Below are 22,422 nucleotides of genomic sequence, written 5' to 3'. Positions count from 1 at the left end.
ATCCAAAGGCGATTCTAGTTTCATCAAAGTTTAGAGTGTGATGGAATGTAATAATGCATTGTCCTGTTGAATAATTGTGATATTGAATTAAAAGTGACAGACAGGAGGATTTGTACTTTGAATTTGTCATTATTTCCTCACTTTCATTTTTTGTCTGTAGTTGGGGATACTCAGGAAAATATTTATTTATTTATTATTTATTTATTAATTAGATTCCCATGCCACCTAAGACTCAGGGCGGCTTGCAACAAGACAAGTACAAAATATGCAAGAAATCTTAATACTTAAAATATTAAAAAACATCAAATCTAGAATCACGTAAAAATCTAACAATAGTCATATTCTAAAAATCTAATTCATTTAAAAAACCTATCATCCACGTTTCATACTAGCATACATTATCAATTCAATTATAGGCTCAGTAACTTTATAACTCTATAATTCTGGAGAATAATCCTTCTGGAGCAATATAAATCCTCATCTTCAAAGTCTTATAGTCTACACATGCAAGTAATTAAAAATATTCACAGTCACCATAGATAAGATGTTCCAAGAGCCAAGATCAGTGGTTTTTTATACATCCAGCAGAATCTTCCTCTATGATAATTTCTCTAACCAGCAAGTGGCGATCTTATTGATTCCACAAGCATATTTTCACTTGCTTTATATATTAATACTTAATTTTCTCAATTGATTAAAACTCTTTTTCTAAAATAAATATTCATCAAGATAGTTCAATAATCCAATTTTAAAAATCCTCAGTCATTGGGTTTTTACTATCCTTTCAAAAGCTTTCCATTATAGCACTCGTTGCTAATTAGCTGCTTCCTCTCCAATTTTTTTTTGCAATCTTTTGTTCCCGTTTAAAATTGAACAAGAAAAAAAAGCCATCCAACCTCCAGTCGACCATTTTTTCCTTCACCCAGATTGACCAAGCTTCTTAAAAGAAGGAACACAAAAGAGGTTTCTAGGCTGTGTGCCTATTACAGGCACTTTATCTCGGGCCAGCCACCCAGAGGCTTCGGAGAAGCAAACAGGTAGGCCTGAAAAACCCCCACCAGTGGTCCATAGGATTTAAAATTATGAATTTGGTGGTCCCTGAGGTCCAAACAATTAGAGACCCCTGGTCTATCACACTCTTGGGAAAAGTGTGTTCAGCCATTTCCTCATTTCAGTAGTCACATGAAGTGGTCACACCCACCTAGCCACATGACCATGAAGCCACTCCCACCTGGTCACATGGCTGGCAAATCACTCCTACCCAGTCACATGACCATCAAGCCACACCCACACAATAAGCCATGCCCACAATGTGGCAGTAAAAATTTTGGCAGCCCAACACTGACTGAAAGACATCGATAGATCAAAGAGGTTGCACTCTCTGTTCCTGCTCTCTCCATAGCTGATACATAAGTGCAGCCAAAGCAGTTTCCACGTAGCATGCTGCCAGTAACTGATTGTCAACGAGCAAAATAATCTGCTTCCTCTAAATCTCTGCAGTTATGGAGCACCAACCCTTTCAGGCAGTGAAGAGCTACAAAAACTTTTACTACCACACTGTGGGCATGGCTTATGCAGGACACCTTGCATTTTCTTTAACATCTTTCAGTGCAAATTGGGTGCTCTGGGGTGGAGTTCCATTTTCACTACCCCACTGCATTACCCCCATCCGGGCAGTAGCCCACCGCTATTTTCAGGCAATCCAGATCAAGAATCAGACACCACCAAGTTTATTGGAAGTCTTTAATATTGTTGTGGTATAATAAGAGAGTCTTGAAAGCCCATCAAGGGTTTCCCATTCATGGGTTGTCTGTTAAAGCAAGGTTATGGCATAGACTTGAAAGAAATGCAGGAAGCCTGTAATTGTGGAATCTGTCTGGCAAATTGGGTGCTCTGGGGTGCTCTGGGGTTGAGCTCCATTTTCACTACCCCACTGCGTTACCCCCATCCGGGCAGTAGCCCACCGCTGATCTCTCGATGGCAAAACTCTATTTTCTGGCTGTAACACGTCAGTTAAGGATGACCATTATAACATTTTCTTGCTTGAAGTCAAAAAGAATTATTAAACTATACAAACCATTAATAATCACCAACACCGGAAAAACAAATTACCCATATCAATAAGGAAGCTACAATCCCAAAAAAAATCTGTCTAGGGAAAAAACAAACCTGGCTACTTAGCTAACTATAAAAACCTTTTATAGACTGTCTACAGTTGACCTCACCCCATTGCAAAGAGGTCTGTAAGGGGCGTGCATAAGGGCACCAGAGTGCCTATCCTCCATGACCTGATGTTCCCTTTTATTTATATTCATTACATGCATTCAAATCATTTGTATTCTCATTTTTCTTATCCAATAAATAAAATAAAATCCATGCACTTCAACATTAAACCACTGGAGGGCCACAGGTGGATTCCAGAGGAGGGTGAGAAGGGGGTGACATTCTTAATCTTGCCTCTCTAGGACTCTGCACTCTCTCTGGTTAATCCTTTGAGTTTTGCAGGAGGTACAATTGGAGGAAAGTCTTGAAGGGAAGGGAAGAGACGCAGCTGTAGACCTGGGTGACTGGTGGATGTTTTCCCATTGAGAGGGAGGCAGGAGGTTCTCACGCTGAAGAAGTAAGAGATATGTATGTATGTATGTATGTATGTATGTATGTATGTATGTATGTATGTATCTATGTATCTATGTATGTATGTATTATTTGGATTTATATGCCGCCCCTCCTCGAAGACTCGGGGTGGATTACAACATAATATATATGCCCTCATCCAGGTTCAGTCTTCTGTGTCCCGAGAGTGGGGGAGCCCAGATCCCATGTGTCCCTGCCCCCTTTTCTATGCTCGTAACAAGCGGGGGGGTGGAGGAGCAGACTGCCAGAAAAGCTGTTTTGCCTCCAGTTGTGTTGTCCGCAGAAAGAAATCCATATCCCCAGGAAGAAGGAGGGTATTGTGGGGGAGGCGGTCACACCCCCATATTTAAAAAGGCAGATTATATTGAATATCACAGGAAACATGATTTTAGGCAACAACAAAAAAAGACCCACTCTTAGTAGCCCCCACCTTTGTCAATGTGCCCATCAAGGAATGGCCCAGCTCACCTTTGTTAAAAGATGGACTAATATATTCTACATAACAAACCAACTCCTGACAGAGCCATATTAGGAATTGCCCAAAGAGCTTTCATTCTACCATCACCCAGCAAAGGGCCAGCCAAACCCAAACTCACAAACACAGCCTACAGTGTTGCCTTTGCATAGCATCATGGGAATCCGACAGCCAATCAGTGCATTTCTGGCACAGAAGCAGGAGGGCCTCAGGGCGGGGCCCCATAGAACATAAAACAAAGAACTTCTCAAAATTTCTCCCCACACACACACACCTAACATCTGGAAACATGTGATCCACCTTCTCTGGACAGAAGCTCAGGCCATGTGCTCCTGTCCACCATTAAAACTCCTTTCCAAGGAACCTCCATGAATCCAGTTTCTTTTTCCCCACTTGGAACTTAATCCATAAGAATATTAAGGAGAGAAACAATTTAGAATTAAGGAGAAAATTCCTGGCAATTAGAACAATTGATCTGTGGAACAGCTTTCCTCTAGAGGTTGTGAATGCTCCAACACTGGAAGTTTTGAAGAAGAGATTGGATAACCATTTGTCTGAAGTGGTGGAGTGTCTCCTGCCCAAGCAGGAGGTTGGACCAGAAGATTGTTGCCTTTGAGTAACTGATTATTTTGTGAGTCTCCATTTTAATCATGAAGGCATTATTATTATTATTATTTATTGGATTTGTATGCCGCCCGTCTCCGTAGACTCCGGGCGGCTAACAACAATGATAAAACAACATGGAGCAATCCAATAATAAAAAAAAACAAACTAAAAACCCTTATTATAAAACCAAACATACACACAAACATACCATGCATAACTTGTAATGGCCTAGGGGGAAAGAATATCTCAACTCCCCCATGCCTGGCGGTATAAGTGAGTCTTGAGTAGTTTACGACAATGCTCAAAATGTGCTTTTAAAATTCTAAGTGAGATGTTTCTGTTATTTCACTGTTCTATAGCTGCTCACTTCTAGGATGTGGGTAAATTTGATGACCTGCTTGTTTTGAATCCATTGACGTGAGGATTGTTTTGAGGTTCTTGGAAAATCCTGGGTCAGATCCCATGATTGTCAAGCCACTCCCAACTGGCCACATGGTTGGCAAGCCACACCCACAAAATAAGCCACACCCACAGTGGTAGTAAAAATTTTGGTAGCCTTTCACTGGGTTCATCCCTCATCCTCACAGCCACAAGTTCATCACGTGGACCAGTCTGGTTGCCTTCAAATCCACAGACCTCCTCCATACTTCGGTTGGTGCTAAGAAAGGATGACCTTGAATCGTCTAGAGGGAATTTGTTATGGCTAGTATATTTCCCCCTCATATAACCGCCCCTCCGAATTCCCACTGTATTACTCTGATTGTGGCAGGCCAAAGTCTCTACTCAAATTATAGCTACAGCCTGACAAACGCCCTGCTCCTCTGCTCAAACAGGAGACCCTGCTAGACCCATCTAGACTAGCCGTGGCCAGTTCCTGTAACCATTCTTGATATGTCTTAGTCTCTAATCTCCTAATCATTCTGGTTGCTCTCCTCTGCACTTTTCCTAGAGTCTCAACATCTTTTCTATAGCGTGGTGACCCAAACTGGATGCAGTACTCCAGGTGTGGTCTAACCAAGGCTCTATAGAGGGGTATTAGTACCTCACTTGATCTTGATTGCATCCCTGTTGATGCAGCTCAGGATTGCATTAGCTTTATTGGCTGTCGCTGCACACTGCTGGCTCATGTTTAGCTGGTTGTCCACTTGGTTCTCCAAATTCCCTCTCACAGTCACTTCCAGTAAGCCTGGTTTCCCCCGGTTTATATGTATAATTTTGGGGGGCTTTAACCTAAGTGTAGGACTTTACTTTTCTCTGCATTGCATTTCATTTTCTTAGATAGAACACAGTGCTCAAGCCTGTCAAGATCCATCTGTATCTTCAGCCTAACTTCTAGGGTGTTAGTTAGCTTTCCTCCATGATCCTCACATTTCAGGCACCCCTTTTGCAGTCGGGGAGGGGGATCTGCCACCTGAAAACGCTTTCATTTAAAAGTGTTTCAAAGCAGTTCTCTGGGCTCCTTCGGGAATCAGGCTTCAACCAAGGGAACAAAGGCGCAGGGGCTTGGTGGGAAGCCATGTAGCATGTTTACGAAATGGCAAGTCCTGGAGGATTCATGTGCTGCCTCTCTATCGGGCCTTGCTGTGAGAAAGCTTGGCTTTTAATGCCTACGGCTATAGGTAGGAAGACAGGGGCATTTTGGGAGTGGAGCCAAACCCATCTTCTGACCCCATGAAAATCATACCACACCACACCATACCCACTCGAGTTAAATTCCATCCCAATTTCTGCAGAATAAATGTCTACAGATGCATGATAATACCAGCTGATTAAAGATTTGAAGAATATGTGCTGTAAAGAAATCTCTTCCTAGTATTATCTGAATAAACTTTTCTTGGGAAATTTGCTTAGTCACCTTATACAAGTAAACTGAACACTTCCATAGCAGAAGTCCTGAGATTTACCTTATGCAACAAAAGTGGATTCTTAAAAATCAAGGAATATCTGCTACTAATAAGTTTAGTAATAATACAAAACATAGAAGATTACACAATCATATATGACTACATGCAATTTCTTATTCACTTCACATTTCTGTAATCTTAGAAAGCAAAATTCATTTTTCTTGTTAGAACATATAAAAAGATCTCTGCTGCTGATTATCAAATTCCGGGTTGAAGTGAGGATCCCGCTAATCCTGATGCTGGTAGGCAGAGGCAGAATTATTGTTTTCCTCTCTCAAAATTAAGTTGTGTCTTACTTCTTTTGCCAGAAACTTATTGTCAGGGAGCCAAATAATATGCTTCTTCCAAGTCTATCCACAGTTACTGAGCACTAACTCTTTCAGGGAATCCATATCAGGAATCAGACAAGACCAAGTCTATTGGACATCTTTAATATTGTTGTGGTATAATAAGAGAGTCTTGAATGTCCATCAAAAGTTTTCCATTAATGCGCTGTGTGCTAAAAGAAAACAAGTTTATGGCATACACGTGAAAGAAATCCGGGAAGCCTGTAATTTCGGAATCTGTCTGGCAAGAACAAAGAATGTTTACTCACAGGGAATATGTTCGTGTAAAGCTTGTATCTATCCTGGATGGTTAGAAAGCTGGTAAAAGTAACAAAGAGTTAGGCATCTTGCAGGCCTTAGCTAGAAGTTAGGAACAGAGATGACCTGGAACAAATAGAATGTGTATTAGATAACTCCTGTTTTACTCTTATGTAATACATGCTTGACTAAATAAATAAAATAAAATCTATGTGTTTCAGCATTAAACCACTGGAGGGCCACAGGTGGATTCTAGAGGAGGGTGAGAAGGAAGTGACATGTTTGTTTTGCCTCTCTAGGACACTGCAAATTCTCTCTTTCACCCTTTGAATTTTGCAGGAGGTAAAACGGGAGGAAAGTCTTGAAGAGAACAGAAGAGAAGAGACCCAGTTGTGGTCCTGGGTGACTGGTGGATGTTTTCCCATTCAGAGGGAAGCAGGAGCTTCTCACGCTGAAGAGGTAAGAGATATATGCCCTCATCCAGGTTCAGTCTTCTGTGTCCCGATAGTGGGAGAGCCCAGATCCCATGTGCCCCGGCCCCCTTTCTATGCTCGTAACAGGCGGAGTGTGGTGGGGGAAGCAGACTTGCAGACAAACTGTTTTGCCTCCAGTTGTGCTGTCTCTAGCCAGAAATCCAGGAAGGAGCAGGGTATTCCTTTTTTTTTTTTTTTTTTAACAAGGAATAACATGCAGAAGATTGTCCCTGCATTCTTACTATGTGCTGGATGATAATAAAATAGGGCCTGGGTCCCCTGCAGTTCAATTTGTCTTTGGAGGGTAGAGGAACCAGGAAATACAGTGCGAATCCCTCGTCTTACGAACAACTGGTGATACGAACCCGGGGTTCAGAAAATTTTTGCCTCTTCTTATGAACTTTTTTCGAGTTACGAACCGGCGTTCGGAGACTGCTGGGAAGCCGCGCGGCTTCCCAGCAGCCTCCCAAACGCCGGTTCGTAACTCGAAAAAAGTTCGTAAGAAGAGGCAAAATTTTTCTGAACCCCGGGTTCGGTTCGGGAGGTTGCTGGGAAGCCCCCCAGCCTGGCTGTCACCTTTTAAAACAGCCGTGCGGCTTCCCAGCAGTCTCCGAACGCCGAACGCGGAAGTCCGGGTGTGGCGTTCAGCTTCGGGAGGTCGCTGAGAAGCCCCCAGGCTCTTTTAAAATGTGACAGCCGGGCTGGGGGGCTTCCCAGCAACCTCCCAAACCCTGAAATTTTGCCGAACTTCCGCATTCGGAGACTGCTGGGAAGCCCCGCCGCCCGGCTCTCACCTTTTAAAACAGCTTGAAGGCTTCTCGGCGGCCTCCCGAACGCCGAACCCGGAAGTTCAGGTTTGGCGTTCGGCTTTCGGGAGATCGCTGAGAAGCCCCCAGGCTGTTTTATTTTTTTTTAAAATAAAGTTTATTGAATATATATACAAAACTATATACAAAGACAATACAAAACAGTATGGACAGGGTGTTCTTATCATATGTGTCTAATTGTTATTTTCATTAAGGTCGAACAAACCACATTTAACACTAACAAAAAAAACAAAAAAACAAACAAACGTAGGACGCCCCTTTCCCCCCCCCCCCCTCTGCCAACCTGCAGTTATATTTATATTTCATTTTTCCGATTATACATTCAGTGGTATCCTGTTTCTTAAAATTTGCTTAATCTATTAGTCTAGTGTTTCCTTTTCTAGGTGTTGCGTTTAAAATTCTAATTGTTATGTTTCTGGTATATTCCTTCATATTGAATAAATAAATAAAAGAATAGAATATCGGCGAGCAATCAAATAAGTTGTTTTGTCTTGTTCTTCTCCTCCTTTCTCTTCATTCCTGGTCTCTTTGTAATTTGTTCTAGTTTCTTTTCGTTTCTGTCTCTCTCTCCCTCTCCTCAATCCAGTTATAGAACTTATCCCATGTGATTGTATTTTCTGTTTCTTTATTATCTTTCAGTTTTTGTGTTAGGGAATCATATTCGGCGCAGTCAAATATTTTTTTGATTATTTCTCTGTCTGATGGTACCTCCTCCCTTTTCCAGTTTTGAGCTATTGATATTCTGCTTGCTGTTATAATGTGTTGGATTGTATGGTAATCTGTTTTCCTTATTTTTATGCCTATTATTCCCAATAGGAAGATCTCTGGCTTGAGAGGTAGGTTTGTGCCCGTAATTTCGAATATCCAATGTTTTATTTTAGACCATAATTTTTTCATCTTTGGACAGCTCCACCAAATATGGAAAAAGGTTCCCGACGGATTTGAACACCTCCAGCAATTTGGTCTGGTTTTGGGAAAGATCTGTGCTAGTCTTGATGGCGACATATGCCACCTATAGAACATTTTTATGATGTTTTCTTTGAATGATACTGACTTCGTAATTTTGTAATTTTTATTCCAGATTGTCTCCCATTGGTCTATATGGATGTTATAGCCAAAGTTCTTTGCCCAGCTGGTCATTGGGTCTTTAGATATTTCCGTTTCCATTTCATACATTATTAAGTAACTATATATTCTTGTAATAAAATGTTTATCACTTCCTAATATAAGTTTATCCAGGGGAGTGTTGTGTGCTGCTATTCCTTCTTCTTTAGTGTCTTTTTGCCATTTTGAAAATATTAGCCTATATGGCCACCAGTTCAAGATTATGTTCTGCTCTGCTAACTCTTCTTTCGTTTTTATATTTCCTTCTGTATTTAATAAGTGGTTATAAGTTATCATATTTTTTAATTCAATAGTGTTCGGGTGAGTAAGAGCTTCCAGACTGGAATACCATCTAGGTATTTTTGTATAATGGTCCTTTTTTGATTTAAGCCATGTTGTTATTAAAACATCTCTGATCATGTGGTTTTTAAAGTAAGTCGGAATCTTTTGGTGCTGATTCCATAGCATATTGTGCCAGCCAGAGAGTAAGTCATGGCCTTCTAGAGCTAATGTTCTCTCTGCTTTAAGCTCTATCCAGTCTTTTATCCATAGCAAATTACAAGATAAATGGTAAATCTTAAAGTCCGGTAATCCTAAACCCCCTTGTTTAGTTCTATCTTGTAGCCATTTTAATCTGATCCTGGGTCTTTTATTGTTCCATATGAATTTAGAAGTGATTTTATTCAATCTGTTGAAGAAGTCGTTGTTTAATTTTGTTGGGATTGTTTGAAAGAGGTACAAGAATTTCGGCAGTACTGACATTTTGATTGTCGCTATTCTACCTAGTAATGAAATTTGCAACTTGTCCCAGTCTTTTAATTGTTTCTCAGTTGTCTTTAATAATTTTTTGTAGTTATCTTCTTTAATAGTACTACATTTTTTTGTAAGTAAAATCCCCAAGTATTTAACTGTTTTGACTATTTTAATTTTCAAAATTTCTTCCAGATCATTTTCCTGCTCCTTTGTCATATTTTTGGTTATAATTTTGGTTTTTTGCATGTTTATTTTTAAACCTGCTACCTCGCCGAAATCCTCCACCTCTTTCATAATAAATTTCCCCGATTCCAGTGGGTTTTCTAGTATCAGGGCCAAATCATCCGCGTATGCCTGTAATTTAAACTCTTGTCTTTTAGTTTTTAATCCTCTTATTTTAGAGTTGGCTCTAATTTGTCTTAGCATGGTTTCTGTAGTGAGAATATATAGTAATGGGGAAAGTGGGCAGCCTTGCCGAACTCCTTTTTCAATCTGAATTCTATCGGTTAAATCTCCGTTTATTGCTATTCTTGTGTGTTGTTTGTGGTAAATTGTCTCGATCATTCTTATAAATTTGGCACCAAATTTAATATGTTTTATTACTTCTATCATAAATCCCCAATTTAGATTGTCGAAAGCCTTCTGGGCGTCTAGGAAAATAAGAGCTAATTGTTTGTCTGAGTGTTTTTCATAAAATTCTAATACGTCTAATATTATCCTCGTGTTATTCCTTATATGCCTGCCGGGTAGAAAGCCGTTTTGGTCAGAATGTATCTTATTATTTAAAACTGTTTTTAGTCTGTTTGCCATTAAACACATAAAAATTTTATAATCCACATTTAGCAGGGAGATAGGTCTATAATTTTGGATTCTATGCTTCTCTTCTTCATTTTTAGGAATCAGACTTGTGAATGCCTCCATCCATGAGTTGGGCATTAGGCCTTTTTCTAGGACTTCATTATAGAGTGTTAGTAGGAGATCTCCTAACTCAGTGGAGAATTCTTTATAGAATTCAGAAATGATGCCGTCTGGGCCTGGGGCTTTATTGTTTTTCAGATTTTTAATTGTTTCCTCCAATTCCGTTATCGTAATTTCTTTGTTTAATCTTTCCCTTTCGTTGTCCGTCAATTCTCCCGGTTCCGATTTTGTTATATACAACTTTTGTTTCTCTGGGGTTTTTATTTCCCTTTTATATAATTCTATATAATAATCAGTAGCAATTTGTTTTTTCCTTTCTAGAGTGGATTGTCTTTCTCCCCTATTATCTTCTAACGAATGAATATATCGTTCCTTTTCTTCTTTTTTTAGTTTGTGGGCAAGCCATCTGCCTGGCTTGTTTGCATTTTTGAAGTAGTCTAATTTAGCTCTTTTTAGTTTCCCTGCTAACTCCTCCTGAGCCATTAGATTAATTTGGTGGGTTAATTTATCCTTTTCCTCTGTAAGTTTCTCATTCGAGAAATCTTGTTGTATTTCTATTTCTAATTGTTTAATTCTAACTAGATAATCTTTAATCTTTTGATTTTTAATTTTCTTTACTCTAGAGGAGTATGATATAGTGATTCCTCTTAGATATGCCTTTAAGGTGTCCCATAGATTTTGTACAGAAGTATCATCATTCCAGTTATCTTTTAGAAATAGAATTAGTTCTTTTTTAACCTGGTCAGTGTAATTTTTTTCTTTAAGCAATAATTGGTTCAAAGACCACTTTTGAAAGTTTTTCCTTGGTTCTTTTATCATGATTGTGATTGGGTGGTGATCTGCCCAAATATTGGGACCAATCTCCACTTGTTCTGTATATTTATCCATGTTCAGGTCACCCCAGGCCATATCTATTCTTGACCAGGATTGATGTGGGTTTGAAAAAAAGGTGTATTCACTATTCCCCTGGTGTCTTTCTCTCCATAGATCCAAAAGATTAAATTCTCTTGTTAGTTCAAAAAATTTGTTAGGTAGGATTTTCCTATCCTGAATTTTTTTTTTGGATGTTTTATAGTCTTTTTTTTAATCAGTAATCGCGTTGAAGTCTCCTAATATACACACATTCTTCGCTTCTAATTGTATTAATTGATCCTTTATTTTTTGGTAAAATTCTGATTGGTTTGAGTTTGGGGCATATATCACCATCAAGACTACAAGACTTTGACCAATTTTGATTTTCAAATTGAGTATTCTTCCGTCGGGATCAGCAAAAATTAGCTCTGGTTGTAGCCTCTCTTTTACATACACTGCTATGCCTCTTTTCTTTGTTTCTGCTAGCGCCGTAAACAGTTTCCCTAATTTTTTATTCTTAAGTAGGTTTTGACCTTGCGATCTAATGTGCGTTTCTTGTAAGCAGATTATGTCTGCTTCTTCCTTCTTCAATTTAATCATCGTTTGTTTTCTTTTTATAATTGTGTTTAGTCCGTTTATATTAACTGAGAAAATTTTTAATAATTTCATATTTATTTATAAAGGATACGGGGAGTGAGAGAGAGAGAGAAAAAGAAAGAGGTAGGGAGTAGAAAAACTTTGCTTGCTCGCCGAGGGACTCCCCTGTTGTGTGTTATTTATCTAAATGTATGGTCTATTATGGTTGATATTGTGTATTTTCCTTTCTACTTCCTCTTTGCTGTTGCTCTTGTTGTTACTCTGTTTTTTTCTCTAAAACTAAGATCCTTCTCGCTTTCTGCACTTTGTTGTCCTTGCTCGTTTTCTTCTGGTCTGGTCTGAGAGACTCCTTCAGGGCCAAGTGTGTTTTCTCCTTCTAGATTTTGTATAATAAAATTGTCTGCTTTTTCGAAAGAATCGATCTTGTATTTTCTTCCTTTCCAAGTCACCAACAAGCCTTCTGGGATCAGCCATCTATATGAGATTCCCCTTCTCATCAGTTTAGCGGTCAAGATGTGAAACTCCCTTCGTCCCTCTCTAATTCTCTTGGGTACCTGTTTTAGTATAGTTATTTCTCTGTCGTTAAACAGAATTTGCTCGTTTCTTGTGTTTCTATAGATCGCATCCCTTGCGGTTTTTTTTGTGAAACGGATATGTACCTCTCTTGGGACTTTGTTTTTTTTGGCATAGTTTGTCTGGATCCTGAAGACCTCGTCTATATGATTTTTTACTTCTTCTTCGTCTATCTGCAGATTTTCTGATAGGATTTTTACCATTTTGGAAGTCAGATCTTCGTCCGCTTGCTCGGGGACGTTTTGAAAACGAAGATAATAGGAGGCTTTCTCCATCTCTAGAACCGCCACAGCCCCTTCCAGCTCCTTATTTTCCGCCCTTAATCTTCCCTCGACAAGAACGATGTTTTTGTCTGTTTTTATTATGTTTTCTTCCATGTTTCTGATTTTCAACTCATGGTTATTGACCGTTTCCTGGATTGATCCCATTTTTGCCTCTAGGCCTTCGATTTTATCAGCCATCTTCTCAAAATTTTTATTGATTTCTTCTTGGTTTTTAACCATCGTTTCTTGTGTTGCAATAGAGGTCTCTTGGCTTCTAGCCATAAATTCTTGGATCAAATCCAGAGAGGCTTGGATTGACTGTAATGTCGGTAATTGATTTTGTTTTTCTGTCAAGGCCATCTCTGTAGTCTGTTTCAAGTTGAGGGTGTTCGGGCTTCCTGTAATGTTTGTTTTCTTGGCTGTTTTGGTAAAAGTGGTTGACATGTTTGGAGGGAAATTGCTTATAAAATTGATAGTACAAGGTTTGTTGTTAAATAATGCCGTTTTCTAACAGTGTTTAGTTGATAGTTAGTCTGCTTCTTTTCTCTTAAGCGGGTTTACAAATTTAAGCCACTTCTTCTTTTGCCCTCAGACCATCTGCCTAAACTTTCTTTTTTTATTTCATCGTAAATTGTCTAAAATGTTTAAATGTCTTACTGCTAAAAAACCTAAATCTGGTACCCCAGTTTCTTATTGAATTTACTAAATGGATGATTTTATGTGTAGTGTGTCTTAACACTGTTTAAATGTTTTGGTTCAATCAATAAATAAGTCTTCCTCTGCTTTCCACTAGACCACAATTCCCAGTCACTTCTATCTTTTCAAGTCTTTTCGTTATACAACATATATTATAAACAGGTTAATTACATAAAAACAGTTAATTAAATTTCAGCTGAAGTACCAAATATTATAGATTGTAAAAGACTTGTATAACACTTTGTATGGCCCTTTTTAGCGTTAAAGATAATTTTGTAGGGTTAAAAATTCTACTTGTGCTAATATATTTAGTATACTTATGTTAATATATTTGATAGACTTATATAATTGATCTTCAATAAATATTAAATATTAAATATTAAATACTATGTTTTAAATATTAACTCTTAAATATCAACCATTAAATGCTAAACATAAAATTCAACCAAGTACCAATACAATTCATTGAGTCTCTCAGGTCTCTTAAGTCTGTTTAGTCTACCAATAATTAATAATCAATATTAAATAGTTAATAGTAATCACGGTTAAATCACAGTTAATGGTATGGGGATAAGGTTCAGAAGCTTTATACTCTACAATATTTGAAATATATTTAAACTATGAAATAAATGCATGCAAAATAGATAGATTATTTAAAATATACTATGAAATAAGTAAGCAAGTTTATTGTATGCAGGTTTTGATAGTAATTAAGGGATAGGAACAACAAAAGGGAGAAAAAGGATGATAGGAGAGGAGGAAAAGAAGAGTTACTAACTAAAAAACTAGTTTGGAGTAAAGGTTACAAACTAAAGAGCTAGCTTAAAGTAATCTAAGGTAATTTAAAATAGTTTACAAAAGTCCACTTTCCGGGTTGCATTAAGGTGTTAGCCTTCCTTTTTCTGTGTCTTCGTCTCGCTTTGTTCTTCGGCGTCTGGTGTCGGCTCTCGTTCCCTCTGCGTCACTTCTAACTTCTTTCACTGCACAACAAGTTTACCACCCCCCGATTGCTCTCCCAACCTCAAACGAGGCAGAATGACATCTCAAGTAAATCGGCAAATCGGCAAACCGGCAGATCTTCTTCTGCTTTGTCCACACCGCTCCTTTCTCCTTTCTCCTTCTATCTCACGCTGTCTCACGCTGCCGCTCAACCACCTCTCCGCCACTCCGCTGCTCCGCCGCTCCGCCGCAATGTTTCTTTCGTTTTCTGTTCTCCTTCCACCACGCCTTTCTCCTCTCCTGTGTAGCTTTGTTTCGCCGCTCTTTCTTCCAAGCCTACGTTGCAAACAATACTCCTCCGTTCTGCTCTTCGGCTTGTTGAATCAGTTCTCAGTTGTCAGCAAAATGCACAGAAGTCAAGTCTGGCCGTATCTTCTCACTCCTCCTCACTTCCTTCACTTCCGCTCCTCCGCCATTCACTTTCTTCCCCACACTCCGACTTACTTTGCTTTCTTAAACTTATGCTCCGCACACAACGATTGCCGCTATACCGCACTCCAGGAGACACACAACTCTTGATACAAAGGTAAACACAACACCTGGTTAACTATTAGAAATTAACTTAAATTCTCGCTGAATAAACCGCCTATAGTTTCGACTCCCTGGTGGTAATCTGCCGCGGGCCTTTCGGCCTTTGGGATGAGGTAAACCACAACTTTTTTTTCCGCCCACTCACGGGGATTTGTCTCTATTCCAGGGGGGTTTTGCGAGACCCCCCTTCTCTAGGACTTCCCCTTTCTTTAGCACCCTCGACCGTGAGAGACTATCTCCGTTATCACGGCTAATGAGCGAAAACTTCGACTACAAACCTGGAGCCCCAAGTTTGCACGTCGCACCGGCCCAGCCCCGCCCCGGAAGTCCTCCCCCAGGCTGTTTTAAAAGGTGACAGCCGGGCGGCAGCGGTTTTTTTGCGGGGTTTTTTTTTGGTTGCACGGATTAATTGACTTTACATTGTTTCCTATGGGAAACAATGTTTCGTCTTACGAACCTTTCGTCTTACGAACCTCCCCCTGGAACCAATTAGGTTTGTAAGACGAGGTATGACTGTAATATCAATCTCAATCTCCCTTGTGTTTCACAGGAACTCACCACCTGCAGTTTGGGCTTAAGGCAACGTTTTTGTCAACCTGCCAGTGTCAGGCCGAAGTCTTCATGTGGAGTTAGAGAGTTCAGCCTGACACAACACAAGGGGGGATGGGAGGGGTAGTGAGTAGTCAGAGGGGAAAGTTACTAGACACAACCAAAGATTCCTTTCTTCAAGCCAAAGCCACCGTTTGTTCTGCCTCAACTGAAGAGAAGAGGAAGTTGATAAGCCCCTGCACACAGACTGGCTCTCGTGATGAACTTGTGGGTGTGGGGGATGTAAGATGAACCTTAACCTAGGTGGGATTCTGGGAAGGATTCAGAATCGGAATGACAGTTTATTTATTAGATCTATTTATTAGATTTGTATGCCGCCCCTCTCCATAGCTAACATGGTTCTGTTAATAAATCAAGCTCTGATTGAGAGAATTGGACTGGGACTTGGTTTATTTCTCAGATGCTATTTAGAACGCTGACAGCCAGCCTATAATATAATTTGATTCTTAAAAAGCAAGCCCAGAAAAAAGGGAAATGGAACATCCTAAGCAAGATTCACTTCATTGGATTTCATTTTATTTAAATGTTCATGGTTTGTTAATGTGTTCGGGGATTGGCATGTCGGGTAAACCATGTTTGCAGGTATAAAGCTATAGAATAACATAGTTAGAAGGGACCTTAGAGTCCAAGCCCCAGCTTAGGCAGGAAAGGCTATACCACTTCAGACAAATAGTTGTCCAATCTCTTCTTAGAAACAGAGTATTCTGTGGAGGCAACCTGTTCCACTGATTAATTGTTCTAACTGTCAGGAAAGGTCTCCTTAGTTCTAAGTTGCTTCTCTACTTGATTAGTTTATACCCATTGCTTCTTGTCTCACCCTCAGGTGCTTTGGGGAATAGCTTGACTCCCTCTTTTTTGTAGCAACCCCTGAAATATTGGAACACTGGTATCCTGTATCCCCTTAGTCCTTCCTTCATTAAACTAGACATACCCAGTTCCCAAATTTTGATGAGGGTCAATCCCATAGTCTGCAACACACACACAACTACACATAGAAACTAACTGCTCATTGCCACTGTAATCCTCCATTAGCTGAGAAATATACTTCCTTCCAGGAGTAGGAATATTGTTGAATGGGTAAATGCATCACTTCCTAATTCTTTATTTGGTTTTCGGTTTCAGATATGTAAATTAGAAGTGATTTCTACTGCGTTTCATAGAGACAAAGTTCTGTTCAACAAAGAGGGCTGAATGGTTTGTTCTCAGGCTAGATGAATGCTCCAATGAATGGAGAAAGCATTTGGAGATCCTCAAGATTCCTTCAACCTATTTGGAATTGTGTAATAGGACAGAGAAAAAATGGCAAGCCATTTGGCATATGAGAGAACAGGAAAAAGCCCTTCTGGTTCTAAGTCTGAGAGCCGTGGGGAGATTTGGGGAAGATCTGGGCAGAAGATCTCAGAGGAGGAAACCATTGTTTCACAAGTTCATGCCTGGAACTTCAGGAGCCTCCAATATCAGGAGAATGAGGGTCCCCGAGGACTTTGCAGCCAACTCCATTCCTTTTGTAGTCAATCGTTGAGACCAGAAAAACACACAAAAGCACAGATGCTGGATCTGGTAGTTCTGGAGCAGTTCCTGGCGCTTCTGCCCCTGCAGATGAAGAGCTGGGTACAGGAGTGTGGAGCAGAGACCAGTTCACAGGCGGTGGCCCTGGTGGAAGGCTTCCTCCTGAGCCAGGCAGAGGAGGAGAAGGAGGAGCAGGTAGAGTTGCAGGTGAGATAATTCCATCTCTATAGCATAGAAAGAGTTTAGTTATACTAAAAAATGTGTTTTAATTCTATTCTCCTTATTACCAGTTCTCCAGCATTCATAAGATTTCACTAATTCTTGAAGGACATTGTTCCATTATCCATTCCTAGAAGAAAGATTTGGAACAGCCTTTCATTCTTCTTCTTTTCTCTGGCTTATATTCCAAGCCCTTCACTATGAAGAACAGAGATCCTGAGGGAAGGAGGCATCTATCTGACACCTCTCAGGAACTTTTTTTCTTCAGGACTACTCAGCGTGACACAAATCAGGAAATATCCACAGGTAATACAATACTCTCCCATTCCCCATAGAGATCTCACCTGGCTCATCCTCTCTGTGTTTTTGTTACTGTAGCACACCTCCTCCTATTTTGTTAATTTTGCATTTTAAAATTCTGTGTCCTTCACAGGGGAGAATAGAGGGAGGCTGACTCTTCCTTATGGTGAAGATGAAACAATGCTTGATCCTCCAACTCAAGTAAGGGAAGGAAAATTATGTATTAGATTAGCATTCGCCCTTTTCTTCAAAAGGTCAAGCTAGTGTACATTTATACTGGTACATTATCATTTTAAAATGATTTGTTACAATGTTCATTTTGTATTTTGCAAATATACTGTTTACATTAAAAAGACGTAAGAAAAATAAGTTCAGCAGGTTAAGAGATGAGGTAATTGTTTGAAAGTGGCCATAAAGAAAAAGTTTGGTACAAGAATTATTGTGAAAGTCCCCTGTGGCTACAAAGGGTAAGAACTGTTTTCCTTAGGAAATGTTCTGTTTCTTTGTTTCCCATTCAGCCAATGGCTGAGACTATTAGTAGCTTCCTTGCTATACAAAGAGTTTTGTGTCTCTGGGTATTGATGGTACTTTACCAAATTTGCCAGCACACACACACACACAACACAGAGACACAAAATCTTCCTTCTGCAAACATAGGAAGATTAGAGACACTCATAGATGGTGTTTCCAAGGGCCACCTGCCACTTGATTCTCTCCAGATGCCGAGGGTCTTTTGATAGTGGATGCATTAATGGATTGAGAAGAGTGTTTTGAGAGTGGATGGTAGAGGAACCCACCCATAAGGAAACAGATCTTTTACTGAATGGCACCAAAGATCCTGTAGAATCAATCAAGATGATAAAAGCTGCTTAAAATATTTTTTCAGTTAAATGATTTTTGTTCTGTCCATTTTCTCATCTCAAACCTGGAATCCTACTAAGCATAGACCTTAATGCATAATTTTGCTTTGGGGATTTCTAAAGACAAGGGCAGATCTTGCAGTCCCTCCAAGGCCTATTCTGTACTATTTTTTTCCCCAGGAGGATCTTGTGCCCTTTGAGGATGTGGCTGTTTATTTCTCTGAGGACGAGTGGTCTCAGCTGGATCCTGACCAAAAAGATCTGCATTGGGAAGTCATGCTGGAGAATTACAGAAACACGGCTTCTTTAGGTAAGATTTTCTATTCTCCAGGCAGGGTTCAGGCAGACATGATGTGGTTAGATGCCATTGGCTGTCTCTTACTTAAATATCTCCAAATAAAGGTCATCTCTTGAGAGGGAGAAGGAAAAGATATGCTGTTTTGCTGCTCCTAGTATGGAAGTACAGTACAGTGATCCCCCGGTTATTGCGTTCCCGACCATTGCGAACAGGCTAATTTGCGATTTTTGAACCCGGAAGTCAAAACACCATCTGCGCATGCGTGCCCTTTTTTTCTATGGGCACGCATGCGTAGATGGCGCCGGGCAGATCAGCTGCTGGGCGGCTTCCCTAGGTCTTCCCCCTCTTGGCGGGCATCAGCGAGGAGTTTCCCCACCGCCCACGCAAACTCCTCGCTGCAGCCGCTTCGCTCGGGCCGCTTCCCAGCTGAGTACTCAGCTGGGAAGCGGCCCGAGCGAACGGCTTTTCCGCAGCCTGCCTGCCCGCGCGCCCGCGGCTCGCCCGCCCTTCTCCCGCCCACGCCGTTCGCTCGGGCCGCTTCCCAGCTGAGTACTCAGCTGGGAAGCGGCCCGAGCGAACGGCTTGTCCGCAGCCTGCCCACGCCGTTCGCTCCCCCTCTTGCTGGCGGGAGGGCGAGAAGCCCTCCCCAGCACCCGCTCGCCCGCCCTTCGCCGCTCGCCCGCCCTTCGCCCGGCCACCCGCCCTTCGCTCGCTGCTCACCCGGGTTCGGGGGGGTGCTGGCAAGCCGCCCATGCCGGCGGCGACGTTTTAAAACAGCCGCGCCGCTTTCCAATGAGTCCCGAAGACAAACGTCAAACTTCCGCGTTTGTCTTCGGGACTCATTGGAAAGCGGCGCGGCTGTTTTAAAACGTCGCCGCCGGCATGGGCGGCTTCCTAGCAGCCCCCCAAACCCGGGTTGGGGGTCCGGGGGGGTGCTGGCAAGCCGCCCATGCCGGCGGCGACGTTTTAAAACAGGAACCCCAATCTTCGGCTCCTCACTAGCGCTGCGGGAGTAAAAACACCATCTGCGCATGCGCAGATGGTGTTTTTACTTCCGCAGCGCTACTTCGCGAAAACCCGCTCGTTGCGGGGGGTCCTGGAACGGAACCCTCGCAATGATCGGGGGATCACTGTAGATCTTTTTTTTTTAAAAAAAATAAATTTTTATTGATTTTATAGGTTAACAAAAAACAAACATATAACAGTGCACAGTGCATGTGCCCATCACCAAACAACACACACACCCCGTCACCCCCGTCACCCCTATAGAAGGATTCAAAAAATTTTAAGTTATTTATCTATCTATTGATCCTTGGCTCTATCTTGAACAATTTTTACTAAAAGAGTGATTGTAATTTATTTTTCGTATTTACATCACAGATTCTACTTAACATATAATCTTTTACCTTGTTCCATCGCACCATCAGCTTCTCTAGTTTATTCTCATCAAAATTATTTAATCTTGTTTCCATAATTTCAAAATGTATGTGATCCACCATGTACCAGTACCAATTCTGTAGTGTCCATTTTGTAGAGTCTTTCCATCCTAATACTATCACCGCTTGAGCACTTTCCAATGCTACAGTTTTAATTTCCTTAAATTCTCCTAATTCCCTATATTTAATTAAGATTGCTGTTTCTTTTGTAATAATCCAGTTAATGTTTAACATTTTATTAATTTCATTCTGGACTACCTTCCAGAATTTCTGTATTTCTGCACATTCCCAGATCATATGCATAAAAATTCCTTTTTTCTGGCACCCATGCCAACATTTACCCTTCTCTTTCCCCTGGAAGTGTGCAATTTGTACAGGTGTATAGTACCACTTATGTAAAATTTTCCTTCTCATCTCTTTAACTCTCGTATTTTTAATCTTGTATATATTTTCTATTATTTCTTCCATTTCTCTTTCGTCTATTTGTAAGTCATCCTGCCAGCATCTTGTTAAACTTTTAACTACTTCTTCTTCCCTCTGCAATAGCATTCTATATATATTACTGGCTTGTGCTTTATTTTCATTTATCTTTACACTTATTATTTTTTCCAAGCTATTTTCTTCTCGTAAGAAGGCTTCTTTATTCTCACTTTTATTTAAATATGTGCATATTGCATTAATCTGCAACCATTTCTGTTTACCGATCCACCATTCCAATCTAGTTCTACTAACTCTTCCATCTTTCTCATATAACTGTTCAATTCTCATTACCCCTTTACTATTTAGCATTTTAATAATTCTAGTTAAATTAGCATCATCCCCTATATTCAATACATGTAACGTTGATAGCTTGGATACCTTTATTCCACTTGTCCTCTGCCATTTAAGCCATATTTCTAAACATGCTTTAAAAGGATCACTTAGGGTACTGGTTTCAATTCTACTCCAATTTTTAAATAATAATTCTTTGTTATTTATATTATTAATTTCTCTTTCTAATTCTACCCATTTCTTTACCCCCCATAACTGTAGCTCGATTAACCTTTCGATTTGAAATGCATTTCTATATAATACTAGGCATGGGCTTCCCCAACCTCCTTCTTTTTCTTGTGCAAACTGCCAATGCTTCCTTATTCTGGATTTTTTCTCTCCTTCAATCCAAAAGCTTAGTCTATTATCCCATTCTCTTAATTTTGCCTCAGGAAAACTACCCGGTAAAACTTGAAACAAATACATCATCTTTGGTATTATCATCATCTTAAGGGCCCTAATCTTAGCCATTCTTCCTAAATTTTTACCCTTCCAATTTTTGATCTGCTTCTGGATTTTTTTCCATATTAAGTTATAATTGGCCGTTGTTATTTTTAATGGATTTTTAAATAACCAAATTCCCAAATATTTCATTTTTTTACAACCTAATTTCAATCCTGAGATTTTTTGAATCTCAATTTGCTCTTTAGGGCCAGTATTTAAACATATTATCTCTGATTTTTCTATATTAACCTTAAGACCAGATTGATCTTTAAATTCCTGAAGTAATATCATTATTTTTTTCATCATTTCAAATGGGGTTTCAGACATTACTATAGCATCATCTGCAAATAAGTTTAATTTCAATTCAAGTTCCCCTATTTGATAGCCTCTCCATTCCTTATCATTTCTAATTTTGTTTGCTAAGGTCTCAATTGCTAATGCGAATAGCATTGGGGATAATGGGCAACCCTGTTTAGTTCCATTTTGAATTTTAATCATTTCTGTTCTATTGCCATTTACTCTAATTTGGGCTACATTATCCTTATATATTGTTTCTATAACTTTACAAAATTTATTTCCCATATTTAAATCTTTACATAGTTGAAATAGGTATTCATGGTTAACTTTGTCGAAAGCCTTATAAACATCTAATTTTAAAATGCTTAATTTCCTTTTGGTACTGGTAGCATGGTGTAAAACATTGATCACGTTTCTTATTGGTTCAAAGATTTTCCTTCCTTTCACAAATCCATATTGATCTTCTCCAATTATTTTTGGTAATATATTCTCCTGATTTAACAGGCTTATGGGGCGATAGGAACTAGGATCCGTTAAATCACGATCTGGTTTTGGGACCGTTATAATTTCTGACATTTTCCACGTCTGTGGAGTTTCAAAAGTCTCCATTACATTATTAAACAATTTCTCCATATACGGTAGTAATTCATTCATATATACTTTATAATATTCAGCTGTAAAACCATCTGGACCTGGAGCTTTAGCAGGTTTCAATCCCTTAATAACCCTAGATATCTCCTCACTTGTAATTTTTGCATTTAACATTTGACTGTCCTCTTCCTTTAATTGCTTTTTAACCTCTGAAGTTTGTGAAACAACATACTCTTTTTTATATAATTCCCCATAAAAAT

The 22,422-nt window shown here is 39.8% G+C and overlaps 1 protein-coding gene and 1 pseudogene across 1 annotated transcript; both read left to right on the top strand.

Annotated features, from left to right (window-relative positions):
- Positions 1 to 22,422, top strand: part of LOC139160364 (zinc finger protein 721-like) — a 39,937-nt pseudogene that overhangs the window by 12,253 nt on the left and 5,262 nt on the right.
- Positions 2,538 to 17,859, top strand: LOC139160355 (zinc finger and SCAN domain-containing protein 16-like). The gene is made up of 5 exons (XM_070738125.1): positions 2,538 to 2,620; positions 6,543 to 6,662; positions 16,521 to 17,114; positions 17,318 to 17,432; positions 17,560 to 17,859. The coding sequence occupies exons 3-5, from the start codon at positions 16,698 to 16,700 to the stop codon at positions 17,688 to 17,690; spliced, it is 663 nt and encodes a 220-aa protein (XP_070594226.1). The 5' UTR covers positions 2,538 to 2,620; positions 6,543 to 6,662; positions 16,521 to 16,697; the 3' UTR covers positions 17,691 to 17,859.

This window comes from Erythrolamprus reginae, chromosome 2 (genome assembly GCF_031021105.1).
Source record: "Erythrolamprus reginae isolate rEryReg1 chromosome 2, rEryReg1.hap1, whole genome shotgun sequence".
In the NCBI taxonomy this organism is placed as follows: Eukaryota; Metazoa; Chordata; class Lepidosauria; order Squamata; family Dipsadidae; genus Erythrolamprus; species Erythrolamprus reginae.
This window is presented reverse-complemented; position numbering and strand designations above follow the sequence as displayed.

Coding starts and splice junctions, on each gene's coding strand:
- LOC139160355 (XM_070738125.1), top strand. CDS start 16,698: ATGGCAAGCCATTTGGCATATGAGAGAACAGGAAAAAGCCCTTCTGGT. Junction 17,115..17,317: donor AGGAGCAGGTAGAGTTGCAG/GTGAGATAATTC, acceptor TTATATTCCAAG/CCCTTCACTATGAAGAACAG. Junction 17,433..17,559: donor AAATCAGGAAATATCCACAG/GTAATACAATAC, acceptor TGTCCTTCACAG/GGGAGAATAGAGGGAGGCTG.